At 39.4% G+C, this 18,070-nt stretch overlaps 1 protein-coding gene and 1 long non-coding RNA gene across 3 annotated transcripts; both read right to left on the bottom strand.

Moving 5' to 3' along the window:
- Positions 1–4,104: 4,104 nt before the first annotated feature.
- LOC108719185 (centrosomal protein of 76 kDa) lies at positions 4,105–18,050 on the bottom strand. Of its 2 annotated transcripts, none has more exons than XM_018267863.1 (12): positions 17,742–18,050; positions 16,548–16,703; positions 16,366–16,447; positions 15,209–15,433; positions 14,518–14,703; positions 14,121–14,218; positions 13,615–13,743; positions 12,408–12,596; positions 11,505–11,671; positions 6,823–7,156; positions 5,253–5,470; positions 4,105–4,410 (listed from the first exon to the last, which is right to left on the bottom strand). In XM_018267863.1, exons 1-12 carry the CDS (start codon positions 17,802–17,804, stop codon positions 4,272–4,274), a joined length of 1,986 nt encoding a protein of 661 aa, XP_018123352.1. In that variant the 5' UTR covers positions 17,805–18,050; the 3' UTR covers positions 4,105–4,271. The 2 variants fall into 2 exon arrangements, 1 of the variants encoding a protein (XP_018123352.1); XR_005961957.1 differs by having other exon boundaries at positions 4,190–4,410; positions 5,253–5,409.
- Positions 9,548–11,498, bottom strand: LOC121394709. Its single transcript, XR_005961958.1, has 2 exons — positions 10,284–11,498; positions 9,548–10,190 (listed from the first exon to the last, which is right to left on the bottom strand). It is a non-coding gene; the product is annotated as an uncharacterized LOC121394709 (long non-coding RNA).
- Positions 18,051–18,070: the final 20 nt, after the last annotated feature.

Here is an 18,070-nt window from a genome sequence, read left to right as displayed (position 1 = left end):
TCCACTGAGAATGTAGTTGAATATTTGCAGTGGTGCTCCACCAATGAGGCGAGTTAAGACACTCGCCTCAGACGGCAGCACCCCCCTGGTTGCCAAAAATCCTAGTAACTAACAGCTGAATTTCTGTTTTTCAACCCGGAAATTCTGCTCTTCTAGGGCAGAGAGCGAAATTGTGCTCTCTGCACTAGCGATGTGGACCGACCCCCTCCGGCATTGAAAAGGGGAGTGCGGTTGCGAGGGGTGGGGGGCGGCAAAAGGAAGGCCAGGATCGGCCCTGAATATTTGCAAGAAAAATTAAGTTTTAATATTAAAGTACAGATATTAGCCTTATCAACATTACTTGAACAATCATTGGTAACAGACTCACTAACACATAACACAACCATGGGAGCCTTAACTTCTTTTTTCTTATGAACCAATTGAGTTTATCGCCAATGCCGATCACATCAGCCGGAGGAGTGAAATTCACTCAATATTTGCAGGACTGTTTCATTTTCAAAGTGATATAAAACTGTAACAGAAATGTCCTACTTAAAGCTGTTTCAGCTTTTTCATGTCAATGAAGGTATTGTTTTTCCTTCTTTTTAGACGATAAACCAATTGTACAGCATGCTGGGTGTTGTCAGATGTCCAAAGTTTTTGAAAGAGATCAGACTACTTGGAAGTCATAAGGTCTGTACATACTGTACTGTATGATAATGTTAAAATGGGTTTCCTTGCCTCAGAGCCAGGGTAAGTAATGACATTCAAGGCAATTCTACCTAATCCGACAGACCTAATCTGACCACTCCTTCAGATTTGTTCCCCTCCATTATGCACACCACTGCTGCTACTTGCTTTGATTGGCGAATATCTGAGAAAACTTATAAACGGTTTTAGCACTTACTGCTGAGTTTCAAGCAACCTCAGCACAAACAATGAAGCATGGGTGTTTTTTTATGGGTGAGCATCCAGACACAAGTCTAACATGACGTGTGCAATACCATTGGTGGAAGTAGTGTAAAGGTCTATGCAGTTGATCTCCAGAGAGGTGGACATGGGTTTGCTGAAGTGATGAACCGTGCTTGGCTTCTGCAAGTCTAACAGATGAGAAACAGAGATGAATGGAGGGCACTCTAATTTGATGAAAGCAAATAGACTGAGCAAGGTGCAAAAAGCCTCAAAAACACCCCATGACGTGGTTCAAAATACACTGTTTTACTGTTAGGGGCTTGCACATTCAAGCACAAGAATTCCCCTTGAAAAAGGCTTTACATTTAAACATGGGGTAATTCTCATTCTCTGGCCAAGGTGTCTGCTTCCTTCTATTTGTTTTTATTCTGGTTATGATTTGGTGGTACGTATTCAAAACATTGCTATTGATTTGACATGTTTTTGAAGTACAATTAATTGTTTGTATTACTAGTAAATTAGCTATAAAGAGATTTCTTTTCAATACCACCTGCGTTTGTATATAATTTATTTGGAGTGTGTTAGCCCCAATAACTCCAAGTTTGGTGGATGCTAGGAAACTGCTACCTACCTTAGTTTGAGAGAGTACAGTTAAATAAGGATGATATAGCACATGGTTCTGGTACAAGCAAACCTGAAAACCACAGCCAACAATTAATTTCTTGACAAATCTGTGTGTCATACATTGTGGCAAGCAAGTTCCAACATCTAGTGGAAAACTGTCCCTGCATGGAGGACCAAGTTCATATTAAAACTTTGGGTTTGGGATGAGATGCAGGACTGGCAGGTGTCCAGATATGTTATATGGCCAAAAGTATACGTATAGTATCTACGTGGTCAACAAGTCATACTCTACTTCTACAACATTTTTAATGCAGCAGAAACTATATTTAGCCAGCGGGTGCTCCTGGTTGCTGTATGTAAATAAATATATTCAAGCTGTATTTAATGTCCTTTCCATGTGTATTAACAGACTGCTCTGGTATGTCACTTTGGCAAGACCTCTGGGTGTGGAATAGGCACGAAAAGGGAAAATCACACCATACATACAGGAATTTTCTTTTCCTACACTGGAACATTATAGTGGCCACAATTTCTAAAGTAAATATGGCTCTGCGGTAGTAAGAAAAACATCTCGGTATAAGAGAGGAAGTATTTGATCCTGCTGCACATTCATTTGCTGTCCTTGACTTTACCCATGGCTGACCACTGCTATGTTCCAGTGCATGAATAGAAAAGTCCCGTAAATCCAATGGGGACTTCAGTTAAAGATGAACATTCTAACATCAGAAAACTGTTGTGATATTAGAATCAAGACATCAGATTTGACCACAACCCTACCATAGGTTGCATTTTGCTATGCACATGGGCAACCTGTCAGGTATTTTACTAGGCCTATTGACTATTATCAACAAGGGTGAAGGCACAGAAATTAGGATTAAAAGTAGAAAAAGTAAGCCACAACAATAACACACGTGCAACTGGATCAGTAAATGCATGCTGCACCTCGGCCGAATCCTTTGTGAAAGATTCGGCCGAATACGGAACTGGCGGATAACGGAAAAAGCGGAATTCCTTGTTTTGTGACAAAGTCACACGATTTCCCTTAATGACCCTAATTTACATAAGTAAATTAGGAGATTCGGTTCTGCCAGGCAGTATTCCCGAACCGAATCCTGGTTTTTGTGCATCCCTATGAGCTGTATTTTACAGGATCTCATTCTCCAAATTTGCATCCAATGACAGGAGTCATTGGATGGGAGATTTACTACACCAAATCAGGAAATGAATCCGACTGACAGCATGTGGACCAGAAATATCAGTATCAAAGCTGCATTAGGAACAAAGCAGAGCATTTTGTACCTTGCTAATCTCCACTGACTTTGCCATGGGTAACTTTTTACACTTTAATAATTTTACAATAGCAGAGACTGTATTCTACCTGCAATTTTTTAATTACCTCAACAATGGTACTTGCAATGGAAAAACAAATGCAGCCGCAGTTTATGGTGGACGCATCAGAACAGGCAAGCAGTAAGGCAGTTACTACTCATAAATGCAAAGAAGCAGAGAATGAATGCACACACTCTACTACACCCTCAGAATCCCCACCAGAAAGCTCTGGCTCACAACAGATCTAATTAGAAACATAAGTTACAGCATGGGTTTCCAGTAATGCTGTAGCCACGTGGCCCCGTTCTACATCAGGATAGTACTTACAAAAGATTAATTTTAAGTGCAATTAAACAAATGTAATTAAGATATGTGGCTTTGATAAATTTGTAGAATAAACTCTACCCTGCAGTACAATTGGAAGTAACAGGATTTATGATTCACACGCAGCATAGTAACTCCCTCTAATGCTCAAAAAGGGACACAACACCATAATGTACATCATGGAATACTAAGCTCTCCATATTCTTATAATGAGGTGACTATCCAGACAAAAAAAAAAAAAAAAGTACTTAATTTTTTGGGCAGTACAGCTTGATTAACACAGGTTGTGCATGCTAAATGGTCAAATACCCACACTACTGACAAGCCCCTCCTTTCATTTTATTCCTCAGAAACAGAACTCTATGGTATGATTTCTTATTTAAAGTGGACCTGTCACCTACACATAAAAAACTGCATAATGAAAGTCCTATCTAAATTAAATATGGAACCCCAAAAATGTTTTTCATTAAAACATCCATATCTGTTATAAAGGTGTTTAAATATCTAAACTGTCAATCAAATATTACCTGCCCCGCCTCTATGCCCGTGGCATAGAGGAGGGGCAGTCAATTACTTTCACTTTCCATTCAGCACTTCCCACATGTCACTGCTCTCCTCACATTCCCCCTTCCCTCCTCAGGCTCTATAATTGTGTGCGGCACTGCACATGGACATTAGGTCCCTCATTCTGGTTCATACACAAGATTTTGGGGTGATACACAATTTCCCTTAATAACCGTGTCCACAAAATGGCAGCTGCCTGCTTGCTGTGATTGTATAATTCCAAAACAGAAGGAAACAAAATTTAAATAATAAATGCAGTGTAAGTAAAGTTTATTTTGCTCAACTAACATGATAGAAAAGAATTTGAAATTATTTCTTAGGGTGACAGGTCCCCTTTAAGTTTCAAATCAAAGAGCAAGGAATGATGCTTGATTCTAGACCATATAAATGTTTATTTAAAAAAATATTACATTGTAGGAATACATTTTGTATAAATAACATATAAAAGCCTATTTTAAAAGTCCACACACCTATAGATAAATATCAACGTTTGATTTAAGTAAACGGCCAGTAATATTACCAAAAACGTAGACCTTTGGTTAAAGTACACAGCGATATTTACAAGCAAACATAATCCACACAGCGCAAGCAGCTTCTGGATAGGTGTAAACCCGCACACGGACAGCAAGTCTCATCTGGTCCCCACGACAGCTGATTATCTCATCACAAAAGGGAGACCTGTGAAATTGAGAAGGAAAAAAATGAATCATCGTGCAGTGGTCAGGACATCAGGCAGCTACATTTAGTTCTGTTCACAAGTGGTTTCCTACTGTATGCAATGCAGTACAAGAGCTCATCTCATTCTACTCTTTGGCAAAAGAGCAAACAGATTTTTTTATATTCAATTTTGAAATCTGACATGGGGCTAGACATTTTGTCAATTTCCCAGCTGCCCCTGGCCATGTGACTTGTGCCTGCACTTTAGGAGAGAAATGCTTTCTGGCAGGCTGCTGTTTTTCCTTCTCAATGTAATTGAATGTGTCTCAGTGGGACATAGGTTTTTACTATTGAGTGCTGTTCTTAGATCTACCAGGCAGCTGTTATCTTGTGTTAGGGAGCTGCTATCTGGTTACCTTCCCATTGTTCTGTTGTTTGGCTGCTGGGGGAGGAGTGATATCACTCTAACTTGCAGTACAGCAGTAAAGATTGATTGAAGTTTATCAGAGCACAAGTCACATGACTTGGGACAGCTGGGAAACTGACAATATGTCTAGCCCCATGTCAGATTTCAAAATTGAATATAAAAAAATGTGTTTGCTCTTTTGAGAAATGGATTTCAGTGCAGAATTCTGCTGGAGCAGCACTATTAACTGATTCATTTTGAAAAAAAATGTTTTTCCCATGACATTATCCCTTAATTTAGGGCTTTTATTTTAAAAGATAATTGTTGTGTGCAACGAACTGTACAGGTAAGGGGACAGTAAAAAAAAACCACTTGAAGCAGTGAAAATACAAAATTTTTATACTGGTTTTTACAGAATTTATATAATAGCAGAGCTGCAAGAAAAATCACTGCTTACCGCAGACACGTAGCGAAAGCTCGTCTTGCATTTCTATGTACAAAGTGGATAGGAAATCCTTTGAATGTATGCCCATCTGGAACGGCTCTTCTTATGGAATCCTGAAATTCCTCATTGCCAGCAGATATTCCTGTGGTACGTTCAATCTCATATGAGGCTAATGCAGGAGACAGGAGGTAGGAAAGCTGGTCATCCCAAACAGTCGTAAGATCAAGATCCTGCATTTAAGGACAATTATACATGAGTGAACATTTCTTACCCTGTAGCGTAATCAATAAAAATATAGTTGCCGAGAAGCTTTTTACTCACAATATAAATTCAAAGTTGTGCCTTTCATATTTCAAAGGCAAACATACATAAATGAGCTGTGAATGCTTTCAGAGAAGATTAGGCATTTATGATGGACTACTTACCAAATGTCTGATCTGCTGATTTGAATTACATCACTCACAAAATTCTGACTTTCAGATTTTTTTAATGGAATAGTAAATGTTTGCTTAGAAGCAACATAAAACTATACCACAAAATAGTAAACCGTATATTTCATCTTTAGACTATATCATCTTAAATAAGAAGAAATAATATAATCCATTGTGTGTAAAAAGAAACCCATGTGTACACAATAGAAGGAAAGAAATGCTGTGTTTCTTTTGACAGAGGACTCAGAGCAGCATTACTTTGAGGGTTTACTGGTGTATTTATATAGACCTTTCTGATAAAGCTTACTTCATTTTAGCCTTTCCTTCTCCTTTAAACAATTTGCAATTTGTGAAATTTGACTTGTGGCTTGAAGACAAGCAACAACCAGATGTAAAGAGAATGTTAATGTCACAGCTTTGCAATTGTTGCACACAACTCTTTGTCCTTAGGATCCTCAGAGCTTTAACATTCGCTGAACTTCAAAGATGACTTTCATTCATTGCAAAAAATGCAGAGCTTTAGCATAACTATCTATTCTTGATATAGCAAAGTAAATGGTATTCAAAATAAAATATGGGTGTCAGGGTCAGCCACCACTTCTTGTTGTGGACTACTTCACAGCATTCCCAAGCATTAAACTTATAAGCCCATCTTAGATGCTTGGCCGACTGTTCATATGAATTATCAAACGTTAGGTCAAACACTGCTTTCTGAAACTTTTATGGCAAATAAAAGCATTAGAAAGAGCTCATCTTCATTCAGGGCCGGGACGCACAGGCGCCCAAGGCAAGCCGGCGTACGCGGCGCCGGCTTAGCTCAAGTGCGCATGCGCAAGGTGGCGTTCGCGTGCGCAAGAAATCTAGTTTTTACTTCTTTTGCGCTTCTGCGCATGTGCGAATTGGCACGAATGTGCGCATGCGCAAATTGGCGCGAATGTTCGCATTGCCGAGAAGCCGTAAAAACTACAAAGAGTCGGGCACCGGACTGGGGGTAGGCGACAGAGGAGGTGCGTGCCTGGCGCCCCCCGGCTTTGCGCCCTAGGCACGTGCCTACTCTGCCTACCCCTAGTTCCGGCCCTGTCTTCATTTTATAGCATACCCAACAATCAGGATATATGTATAGTGCAGCCTTCTGTGAAACAGTAACCAACCTTTCTGTGTTCCAACACAAGCAATCTAAGCTGTAGTTCAATTTCATTGCTTTCTGTAGCTGCATCAAGCAAAGAACTGCAGAGTGGGGGAAATGGAGGAAGCGAAGCAAGTGATCCTGGAGAGCAGACTGATTTAATAGCTTCCTCACTCATAGGCTTCCACCTGGATTCATCGTGCAGGTCAAAAACACAGACTTCAACGGCATCTAAAGGCTGGCTGTTGGCTAAAAACCGCTTGTGACTGAAGACACATCCAATAGTTTTGTATGGATACAGTGGTTTAGGCTGTTCAACCATGGGAGGGTCATCTGGGTTAATTGGCTTATGCACATACCTGCATAAATAAAAATGAAAACATTGTTAAAATCCTAAAAAAGAAAAAAAAAAAATTGCATAATCAGGAAAATATCAATTTTGCCTACTGCCACCTTACAGATGGATGGCAATGTGCACCAACTACCTGTATTTTAACTTGTGAATTTGATGCTTAAGTCTTATTTAACCATGGGAATGGAACAGATAAGAATACTTAGCGGATGACTCTTTGAACGTTTCCATTTTTAAATCGCGCTAGAGGTTTTAAAATGGACTGAGACCAGGGTTTTGACTGGGTCAATGTAGGACATTCACCTTTTTGTTCTTAAGCTATTTACTCAGGGCATGTGTTTGAAATCATTGTCTGAGGAAACAATGAATTCTCATAATTCATTTTGATTTTTGTGCTAACTTCCCTATACAGATCAGTGTTAGGCAGAGCTCATGATACTGACATGGTGCACTTTTACTCCAGTTTCAGATACTAAATTCTACACCTTCCGCTGGCTTTTCTCACAAAATAGGAAATTGTTTCTTACTTACCGTAATTTCTGTTTCCTGGTCATCTTCCATGGCAGCATTCACCAACGAGTTAATCCTCCCAACGGGCCGACAGACAGGATCCTCCCCAAAGCAAAATAAAACCATCAGCCCAACCCCTACTCGCTGTCTTAGTTGTACAGCTTGTCATCTGGGTGGGAAATCCCTGGTGAATGCTGCCATGGAAGGTGAACCGAAAACAGAAATTACGGTACGTAAGAAACAATTTCCGGTTTTCCTCGTCACCCATGGCCCAGCATTCACCAACGGGAACTACCAAAGCTAAAAGGGAGGGATTCAGACAACATGCAGATAAATAACACTCTTCATTCATTCATATGAACAATTGACTGTAAAACCTTCCTCCTGAATCTCGCTTCTTGGGAGGCAAGGATCAAGTTTATAATATTTAATAAATATATTGACGGACGACCATCTCCCAAATTCTATAGTATTGGGATGATGTAGAACTCTTACTTGACTTAAGTAGAAATTCTACTAAATCTTCCTTAAAATTCAAACTTCTCAACCTACTCCTTTCAACCTCCAAGCCATCAAGGAAAGGTTGTCCTCCATCTGGAATTGAAACATCCCGAGACAGCCAACCTGGGAATTTTGGTATGATTTTGGGCTCCCCCAACGTTAACCTGTACAGAAGTGGAAACCATGGTCTTCTTAGCCAAAAAGGAACCACCACTATTGCGTCTGCCTTCTCTCGTTCTATCTTTTTTAGAACTTTCCATATGAGGGGAATTGGTGGGAACACATAGATTAAATCTTTCGACCAATCTTGTCTTAGATCGTCTGTTGCTAAATCTTCCTTGCATCGGTGTCTGGAGAAAAATTTTCGACACTTCCTGTTTTCCACAGATGCCATGTCATCTATCTCTGGAATTCCCCAAGTATCTACAATGTCTTGAAATAAATCGTTGTGTAGACTCCTGGATCTACTACTCTCCGACTTAAAAGATCTGCCTTTTTGTTTTCTACACCTGGTATATACACTGCCGACAGGTTTTTCAGCCAATGCTCTGCCCACTGAAATATGGGTTCTGCTTCTTCTTGCAATCTCAAACTTATTGTGCCTCTTTGCTTCTGTAGGTAAGCCACTGCTATGGTGTTGTCGGAAAATATTTTCACGCTCTTTCCTTTTAAATGATCTGCAAGAGCGAATAGCGCTAACAAAGTGACCAGAATTTTTGTGAATACTCTCGGGGATCGTGACAGACCAAAGGGAAGACATCTGAATTGAAGTTCTCCTACTGCGAACCTCAGGTACTTCCTGTGTTCCTGGCAAACTGGTACTTGAAAGTAAGCGTATTTTAAATCTATTTTCGTGAGCCAGTCTCCTACTGTGATGGCTTGAATTATTGAAGCTAATGATTCCTTGAACTTCCTCTTCTGCAGGAAGTTGTTTAGACTTCTCATATCTTATACTGGCCTCATCGTTCCTGAGGCCTTTTTTACGAGGAACAGTCTTGAATAGAACCCCCTCCCTCTTTCGTGAGGAGGAACGGTTTCTACTTCTGATATGACCAACTGATCCATATACTCCTGGACCAGGGCTTCGATCTCTTCCGATCTTCTGAAAACTGAAAGCCACACTTTAAAAGCCCTGGAAACTGATGTGAGCACTACTGCCGGTCTGCAGGCTGCTCCAGCCGCTCCAAAAGATTTTTTAAGATTAAATTCAGTCTTTTTTTTTCAGACTTTTTTTCCATGGGCTCTCTGAATACTGCTGCATCGTCCACAATGTGTCGGCAATGGGTTTTTTTTCCGCTAGTCTTACAACTGCTGCGTCCACTTTTGGTGGCGAATTCCAACACTTCAAGTCGTCTTCCTCAAAAGGATATTTCTTTAAGAATTTCCCTGCAGTCTGGGGTCTCTTCTCCGTTTTTTTCCATTCTGCTGCAATAATTTCCTTTATTGGACCATGAACCGGAAAACACATTGACCTCTTTTTCAACGATGGAAACAGCTTATCAGCTGACGACATCTTAGACGGTTCAACAGGGAAAGTCAGTGTTTGCCTTACTGCTTTTATCAGCGGCTCAATCACTGCTAGATAAAAATTGGAATCCTCTTCAATCTCGATCTCCCCTTCATCAGAACCTAACAGAGACTGCACATCCGATGTCTCTGACAATTCTCCTTCTGAAACTTCAGATAAGGAATCTGTTTGTCTAGTATAAGCATGTCTTGGCCTCTTTTTTGAAGTTGATGCTTCCTGGAAAGCTTGAGAAAGGGCACTTGCTGCCCGAAACATGTTGTGTGGAATGCACAATAAAGATTGAATAGCAGGTATTCTGCTCTTTGCTGTTTTTCGTGATTTGCTATCTTAATATATTGAAGCTTCCTGGAAATCTTGCACAACTGCCTGCTTAATGACTGCTGCCAAAGACTCCGCAAAGGCTTGGTTTCCTTGATAAGATGACGCTCCCATGTCTTCCTATACTTGAACAGCTGGAGTTGTTTTTTCAGGCGTCTTGTCCTTCTTCTCTAAGGCAGGAAGGCTATGCAATATAAACATATGCTTGTTAGCCCCCATAACTCTCTCTCTCTCTTTTAATCCAAAACATCTTTAGTAGGAGTACATAAGAACTCACCTTTTCCCTTTGGGGTGAGGTGTTTTGCCCGACATTCCCTGCTCCATGCGTCTGTCAGGAGGATTAACCTGTTGGTGAATGCTGGGCCATGGGTGACGAGGAAATCTACTTCTTCTTTGCAAAGAAACATAGGGGATGACCTAATCTAGTACAGTAGTATGTAGGTGGACTGACATAGCTTCCAATTCCTGAAAACTAATCGTGTATGCCCTAGTAAGCACTGTTGGAACAGTTATTGCTTCACACTCTCTTCCTATTTTAGCCATTTGCATTACATAACATTTATCTTCTTTGGAATGCTCTTTAATCTTAATTTCTAGAGCTGTTCTTGAAATTCCCAATCTGAATAATGACTAAGGGGCTTTTTACTCATAAAATGTGACATATATTTTAACAATTAACTAATTGACGCCAATTGATGCTTGATAAAGGGGCTTGCCCCGAAACGTTGCACGTTCGCACAAAATAAACCGCAAGGGGTAACCCTGCACTTTAATTGCCTTGTGTGCCAGTGTATCTCTGCACAATTGTCGTATTTGGGGGTTGCCGTACCCTCTTACACTGTGCACCAGGCTATCTGAACAAAAGAAGGAGTGTGCTCAGCTTTACTCTGTTCCATGGGTGACGAGGAAATCTACTTCTTCTTTGCAAAGAAACATAGGGGATGACCTAATCTAGTACAGTAGTATGTAGGTGGACTGACATAGCTTCCGATTCCTGAAAACTAATCGTGTATGCCCTAGTAAGCACTGTTGGAACAGTTATTGCTTCACACTCTCTTCCTATTTTAGCCATTTGCATTACATAACATTTATCTTCTTTGGAATGCTCTTTAATCTTAATTTCTAGAGCTGTTCTTGAAATTCCCAATCTGAATAATGACTAAGGGGCTTTTTACTCATAAAATGTGACATATATTTTAACAATTAACTAATTGACGCCAATTGTAAGGCAACTGTTTCTTTGTAAGGGCAATTATTTTTCCCTTGATGCAGCACAGCTATTGAATATCTATGCAAATAGCATATGGTCATTATCCAAAATATTTCTGACAATGATATTACAGCATAGATTCCTAGTAAGTAAAATAAAAGCAAAAGTCAATCCTAAATACTTTTTCGCAAGACAGTATAAAATGTATCTAACAAATGCTACAACATCACACCAACATTATCACCCAGTGTTTTGCAAGTTCATCGGGGCACAATTTCTCATACAAACCTGTGCCCAGTCAAGCTCTCCCAAAATGTGATGGCCCCATCAGCTCCACAAGTCATCACCCAAGTATGTGCCTGTCCTCTTCCTTTTGTACCCACACACACATAGGCATCTAATCCAAAACCAAGAAGAAGACAGCACAGAAGATTGCAATGGTCTTCACAGTCCCCCTGGGGAAAAAGGCAACATAATATCTCCTTACAGATAGGCATCATTTAAACAGAATAATACAGTGCTGTTATTTTTTTGACCGAAAACTGAAAGAATATTAAATAGTTTTGTTCTATATGGCTTGAAATGCCATATTTTATATACCGAACTTACTGCACCAGCCTAAAGCGTCAGCATCTCAACAATAGTAAAAGAACAGTAATACCAAAATATTAAAGTTTTTTAAAGTAATGAAAATATAATATACTGTTGTGCTACACTGGTACAATCGGTGTGTTTGCTTAATAAACTATTCTATAGTTTATATAAACAAGCTGCTGTGTAGCCATGGGGGCAGCCTTTCAAAGCTAGAGAAAATGCACAGGATACACAGCAGATAAGCTCTGTAGTATACAATGCGATTCTTCAGAACTAGTCACACAAATTACTCATTGAATCAAACTTCCCAGAAATTGCCCATAAAACACCAGTGTGAATAATACTAAATAATACATGCAGCATTGCTACAAGACAGGACAACACAGGCGTTGCTAGTGCATCTCAGTGGGCTTTTTTTTTTACTTAACGATGACATATATGTATACATATAAATATATATATTATCTCTCTTCTGCTGAATACATGAACACACAAACAAATTGGAGCATAGAGGCTTTTAATGTTGTTTAAATTTGCATTCGTTGGTCAGAAAACAGAAATCAGTATATTGTTAACTCTGAATTCAAAATCCCATACCTTATTTCTGCAGAGGAATGCCAAAAGGGTACACCACTGTTCCGGTTTGCCACCCCCACCAACAGTTGGGGCTCTTTCATACCCCAGGACATTAACAAAGCGTGCTGCCTGTCGAGGGGTATCCAGTAAGCGCCCTGCTCTCAGGGGACGAATGTACGAACACACAGGCCTGTTCACCCAGTTCTCATCCTAAAAAAAAACAAAAAGGGCAGAATTTCAAACACACAGTAGTTCAGAAGTCATTTTATTAACATTGCAGTTTTGCCTGCAACAAGACAGGGAACCCTGGTTAGACCAATACGAATTCACTACTGAAGCACAAACACAGTAAGGGTGCATGCTTATCTATGGAGAATGCCTTAGCACCATAAAATAAATATGCAATTGACAGAAAGCCAAAGAAATACGTTGTCCAAAAATGCACTGCCAACTTGATTCAGAATAAGAGTGCAACTTTTTTGTGTACGAGTAGTTGGCCAATAAAAGGAAAACCACAGCATTGATATGCTTGCTGAGTGCTCTCCTCATTTACCAAAAATCTACAAACAGAAAGCTTTATGTACACAGTACACTATGTCCTCACACAAGGTAAACCAAATGGTTATTACAAAAGGACATATTTCCCCTCTGTTTGAGGTGATGTCTGATCATGTTACGTTTTAGCTTTGCACACGTCTATAGTTTTATAGTGCAGGTATGGGATCCATTATCCGGAAAACCCATTATCCAGAAAGCTCCGAATTATGGAAAGGCTGTCTCCCATAGTCTCCATTTTATCCAAATAATCCAAATTCTTAGAATGTATTTTCTTTTTCTCTATAATAATAAAATAGTACCTTGCACTTGATCCAAACTAAGATATAATTAATCCTTATTGGAAGAAAAATCAGCCTATTGGGTTTATTTAATGTTTACATGATTTTCTGATAGACTTAAGGTATGAAGAACCAAATTATGGAAAGATCCATTATCCGGAAAACCCCAGGTCCCGAGCATTATGGATAACAGTTCCGATACCTATAGATTTGTTTAAATTCAGTTTTAAATGGGCTTGACCAGATATCATACCAACCTACCTTGAATTCTGGTCCATACATTGACAACAGTGATACTGTATTTATAATGTCTTGCTTAAAACAATATTATACTGTTTCAAATCATAAGGGCAGTTTTGAACACTGTAATTAATTAAAACTTCACTACAAACCTGAGCAAAAATCTTCACAAGCCTGGAGTTGTGTGAAGGACGGATTTGCAAGTATTCTCTCCACCACTGCTTGGCATACACCAGAAAGAGCCTTTCCTTCTCAGCTGTCTTCTGCCGCTCCAAGGTAAGCTGTGAACAGATAGTTTTGACAGAGGTTGGGGCCACATTAGCCAAATGAAATGAATACATTTGTACTCAAAATGATTTATGTATTATAAATGAGTTTGCTTCCTAAAAGTAGTAGGAAAACAACTTTCATATTAGGAAAGCTTGTCATAGCTTTATCCCCTTCTAACTAGATCATGATGCCCTTTGGGGCACAGTTAATAGCATTGATGATAAATTGCACAAATGCAGTCGCCCATGGCAGCCAACAAGATCTTTGCTTTTATTGTCAAGCAAGCAGCAGTCCTATGTGATTTTTGGTAATATGCTAAGGTAAAGTCTGTTTTGGAACTTTCTCTTTTCAGGGGACCCAAATTAGTTATAGAACTAGTTTTGCATACCTGAGTATTAATGACTTCCTGGGAAAGTGTTTTGTTTAGAGGTGGGTAGAGCTCCAGTTTTACATTGAGGACACCAACAGACACTTTGCATTCAGAACCTTTAAAGCAAAACAGGTTTAGTCTTTAGAACGGCTTCATAACTCATGCTTATAACCGGGGCTTCAGCAGTTCCATAAATGTTGGACCAACAATTTTAGACATAAATGTAAACAAAATGTGCACACATTTATAGACAAAAAGAATACATTTTTGGTGCTTGGGGTTCTAGCTGGAGTTTATCTTTTAGCTGAAGTTATTAAAGGATAAAAGACCAGTAAATACATTCCTTTGGAAAAGACCAGTAAATACATTCCTTTGAAAAAGCTTGGATTAAACGTGGAAGCAATTTACTTCTCACCTACTCCTAGGAGCTCGACTGCAAGACTAGTCACTCCCTTTTCTGTTCCCAGGATTGATCGCCACTCTAGAAAGTGTGATGAAACTAATGTGGTTTCACCAGAAGTATCTGTCTTTAATAGCACCAGCTGTACAGGGTCACAGATTGATAACATGGTGGTGGCATCAGCCATCTTGCTTCCATCACCTAAAAATAAAAAGAACAGAACTTTATTACTATGTGCTTGTTTCCCTAAATGCTACATGCAAAAAAGAGGAGCGAATGGTCTACATACCTAGTAATATTGGATAATGTAAAGGTAAAAACATGATACAATGATTATCTTTTAATTGTTACAAATATAATTTCTTAATCCACTTTATTTCTACTTTAGTTTACTTACACTATTTCTGATATTCATTAGCACCAGCATCTTTTGAGTCCAATTTGTGTTTATTTTAGACTCCTCTTTAGTGATTTATTCTTGAAATATGTCCAATCCAGAGAAGAAAAAACACGAATGGGGAAAAATATATTAAAAAAAAAAACCCCTATTCCTCCTTCTTTCCCCATTCCTGTTAAATTTTCTTTCAAACAAATAATCCCAATCCAGATATAAATTACCAAAATGTAGCTGTCTATCATGAACAAAACACATCAAAAACTTCACATCATACATTTTAGAGATAATATTCTAAGCATGAATTGTTACCTAAGCTGTCTTTGTGCACTTCTAGCAAGAAACCATCTTGGAAGTCCGGTTCACAAGCACAGGGTACAGGCTTTGAGCGAAATCTTTGGTTTCTGAAGTGGAGGCAGAGAGTAAAGGTAGAGCAGGCCTGGCCTGGCAGGGGATCAGATTCTTGCAGGTGCTCGAGAAAAGCTTTTCCATTTAAAACCTGAAGGTGAAGGTACCTACGTGTGGGGTCAACATTAGCTGGAAAGAAATACAAATCTTTTTTGGACTTATTGTAGATTATCTACCCCTATCTCTCTATGAGGAAGAAGAAGGACTTAAGTGAATGAAATTGTCATACACAGATTTGTACTAGTGCAGTATGTAAGCAGGGATAGTGATCAAAAAGTAAACATGACAGAAAGTGTAATGAACTGTTCCAAGACAGGCAAAAAAATGCAGTAACTTGGTTACACATATCGTTAGTCTCCTTGAAGTGTTGGAGAGAGCTCCAAAGGACTGGAGCGAGAAAGAGAGAACCCCATTACACAGAGTGTAAAGAGTGAGTCCAAGAGAGGATTCTGGGGCTTGCGTACGCTGAAGGCTGTAAGTTCTGGCAATTGGTGTCTGTGTGAACACCAGTGAGGGTGTTAAAGCGGGACTGCTAATGCTTAGGTGAAGCAAGAGTGCTGAACCTGTTCATTGTGTTTGTAATAAAAGCCAGCCAAGCTGCATTTGAACTCTTGAATGTGGTGTCAGACTCCTTTTCTGTGCTAAATCTGTGCCTTGGCCTATGGTCTCAGCTACCTGAATGGCACAAATAATAATAAGGCACAGACAGGCACATATATGCCTTTAGACAAATTTAAAAATAAATAACATACACATTTATATGCATTTTAGATAACCTTAATTCTTAAAGAAAATGGCTTTGGCTCTTTCTTTTGCTTAGAATTCTTTTTATGCTCCTACGGTTGTCATATAATTGACAACTTGGCTGATATTAAACAACTGCCATGGGCTGATAAGCAAATAGACTAAACGAACAATTCTGAATGTAAATGACAGGAAGCTGTACCCTATCTCTTCAGGATCTGTGCTAATCTCATAAACTAAGATGAAGAATTTTCAGAGATAATGAAAACTGTTTGTACCTGTACAAAACCTGTAAATTATCAACAGAACCAACTTACTTTTTCTTAGTGATCTCGTTTCTTTGTCAATATAATGTGTGGCTGGCTTTGGTGTTGATGTTAATTCCCTGGTATGCCTGTCCTATACGTTAAAAAAAAAAAACAAATATTACATTTGGAAATTGATTTTGTGAATAGAATATATAAATCCACAACCTTTTTAACCCCCATTCATAACTCACCTCCATAAAATGCAACTCCTTCATGACTTCATCAACAATGCCGCGCTGCCTTAAGGCTTGCATCAGATCTTCCTCTGATAACTGCTGGCTTTCTGTTTGAAATTCTTCTCTTAATGATTCTGCTAAGACTTCTCGTATTTTGCCGTGCACATCCATCTACAACCACCAAAAAACTCTGTTATTCGTATTTTCATGCATTGGCTGTAAAGGTTTCTATTACCTCTACTAATAAAGTCTTTACATGAACTTAAGCTAGTGCCTAATGAACTAGCACATCAAGATTCTAAATGTCAATCTATTTGTAAATGATCTATGGAGCTGTAGTTCCCTTGTTTTTGTACCCCAATTTTTACTTGTTGGTTTTGACTTTTGGCCTGATATCTGGATTTCTGCTTGTCTGCCCTCACCTTCTGCCTGTTTCATGAACTCTGATTGCTGCCTCTCCTGACTTTATGCTCAAACTTATTTGCCACCTTCCCAGTCTGATTCACTGTATTTGTTTGTAAACAAATTAGAGGGTTGCCTTCAACCTACATTGCCGTTATAGGCACGTCAAGAAAACACAAGTGCAAAGCAAATTTTTCTTGGCTTTTGTGCTTCAACTAATAGTAAATGAAGTCTATTGCACAAGTAATAGTAAAGAGAATGCATTATATAATGACATCTGCAGACAAGTAGTGTAATGACACCACTGAACCACCCCCACTTTATACGAGTGGGGTCTTATTGAGTGGGATTTTTTAATAACTATATATACCTATCAAAAGGCTGCAGCAATATAAATTTGTACAGTTGCCTCTCCTAAAAAAAACACCCCCTATATGTAATAAAAAAAAGTTTGCCAAGGTGCAGTAACCCATAGCAACCAATAAACTGCAGCGGTCTTTTCAGCTTCTGTTACATAACCCCCTTTGCATTTTTATTACAAAGAGTAAAAGGTGGCAATACAAGGTTCATCTCCCTTTCCTGCCAGGCAATAGTTACCAGAGGGTGACAGATAATGGACAGCCCAGCCAGCAAGAACACATTGATCACCTATGTGTTCAGGGATCACAGTTCAAATATCTTGGGATTCGTCAGTACAGCTCTTTATACAACCAGGTTGTTAACTACAACTCCCGTCATGCTCTGACAACTTCTCTGTAGAACCCAGTAACACATGTAGTATGGCTTCTTGCTCTACTACTGACTTACACGGGTCAGCTGCTCGTGGATGATTTGTTTGAGTTCGGTGGCTTTCTCCGGAGGCAGTGCCATGTCGGCAGTGGTAGGTCTAATCACAGAATTATGCGACAAGCGTGTCCCGTGTCACATTCCTAGCTTTCTTTCACTTCCAAGTTCTCCGGTCACTGCACGGGATACAGAACCTGCCTCAGGTTCTATTTCGCTCTACCCGCTCCTTTCCATTTGTTTCACTCCAAAGAGTTGCCTACCTACTCTCTCTCATCCCTCCCTACAGCAGACACCCAATAACACTCCAACTGCAGTTGCCACCCTTAAGCTGGCGGGATACTCAGCGGGAA

This window comes from Xenopus laevis, chromosome 6L, assembly GCF_017654675.1.
Source record: "Xenopus laevis strain J_2021 chromosome 6L, Xenopus_laevis_v10.1, whole genome shotgun sequence".
In the NCBI taxonomy this organism is placed as follows: domain Eukaryota; kingdom Metazoa; phylum Chordata; class Amphibia; order Anura; family Pipidae; genus Xenopus; species Xenopus laevis.
The sequence above is the reverse complement of the archived record's forward strand: the minus strand, read 5'-3'. Positions and strand labels throughout refer to the sequence as shown.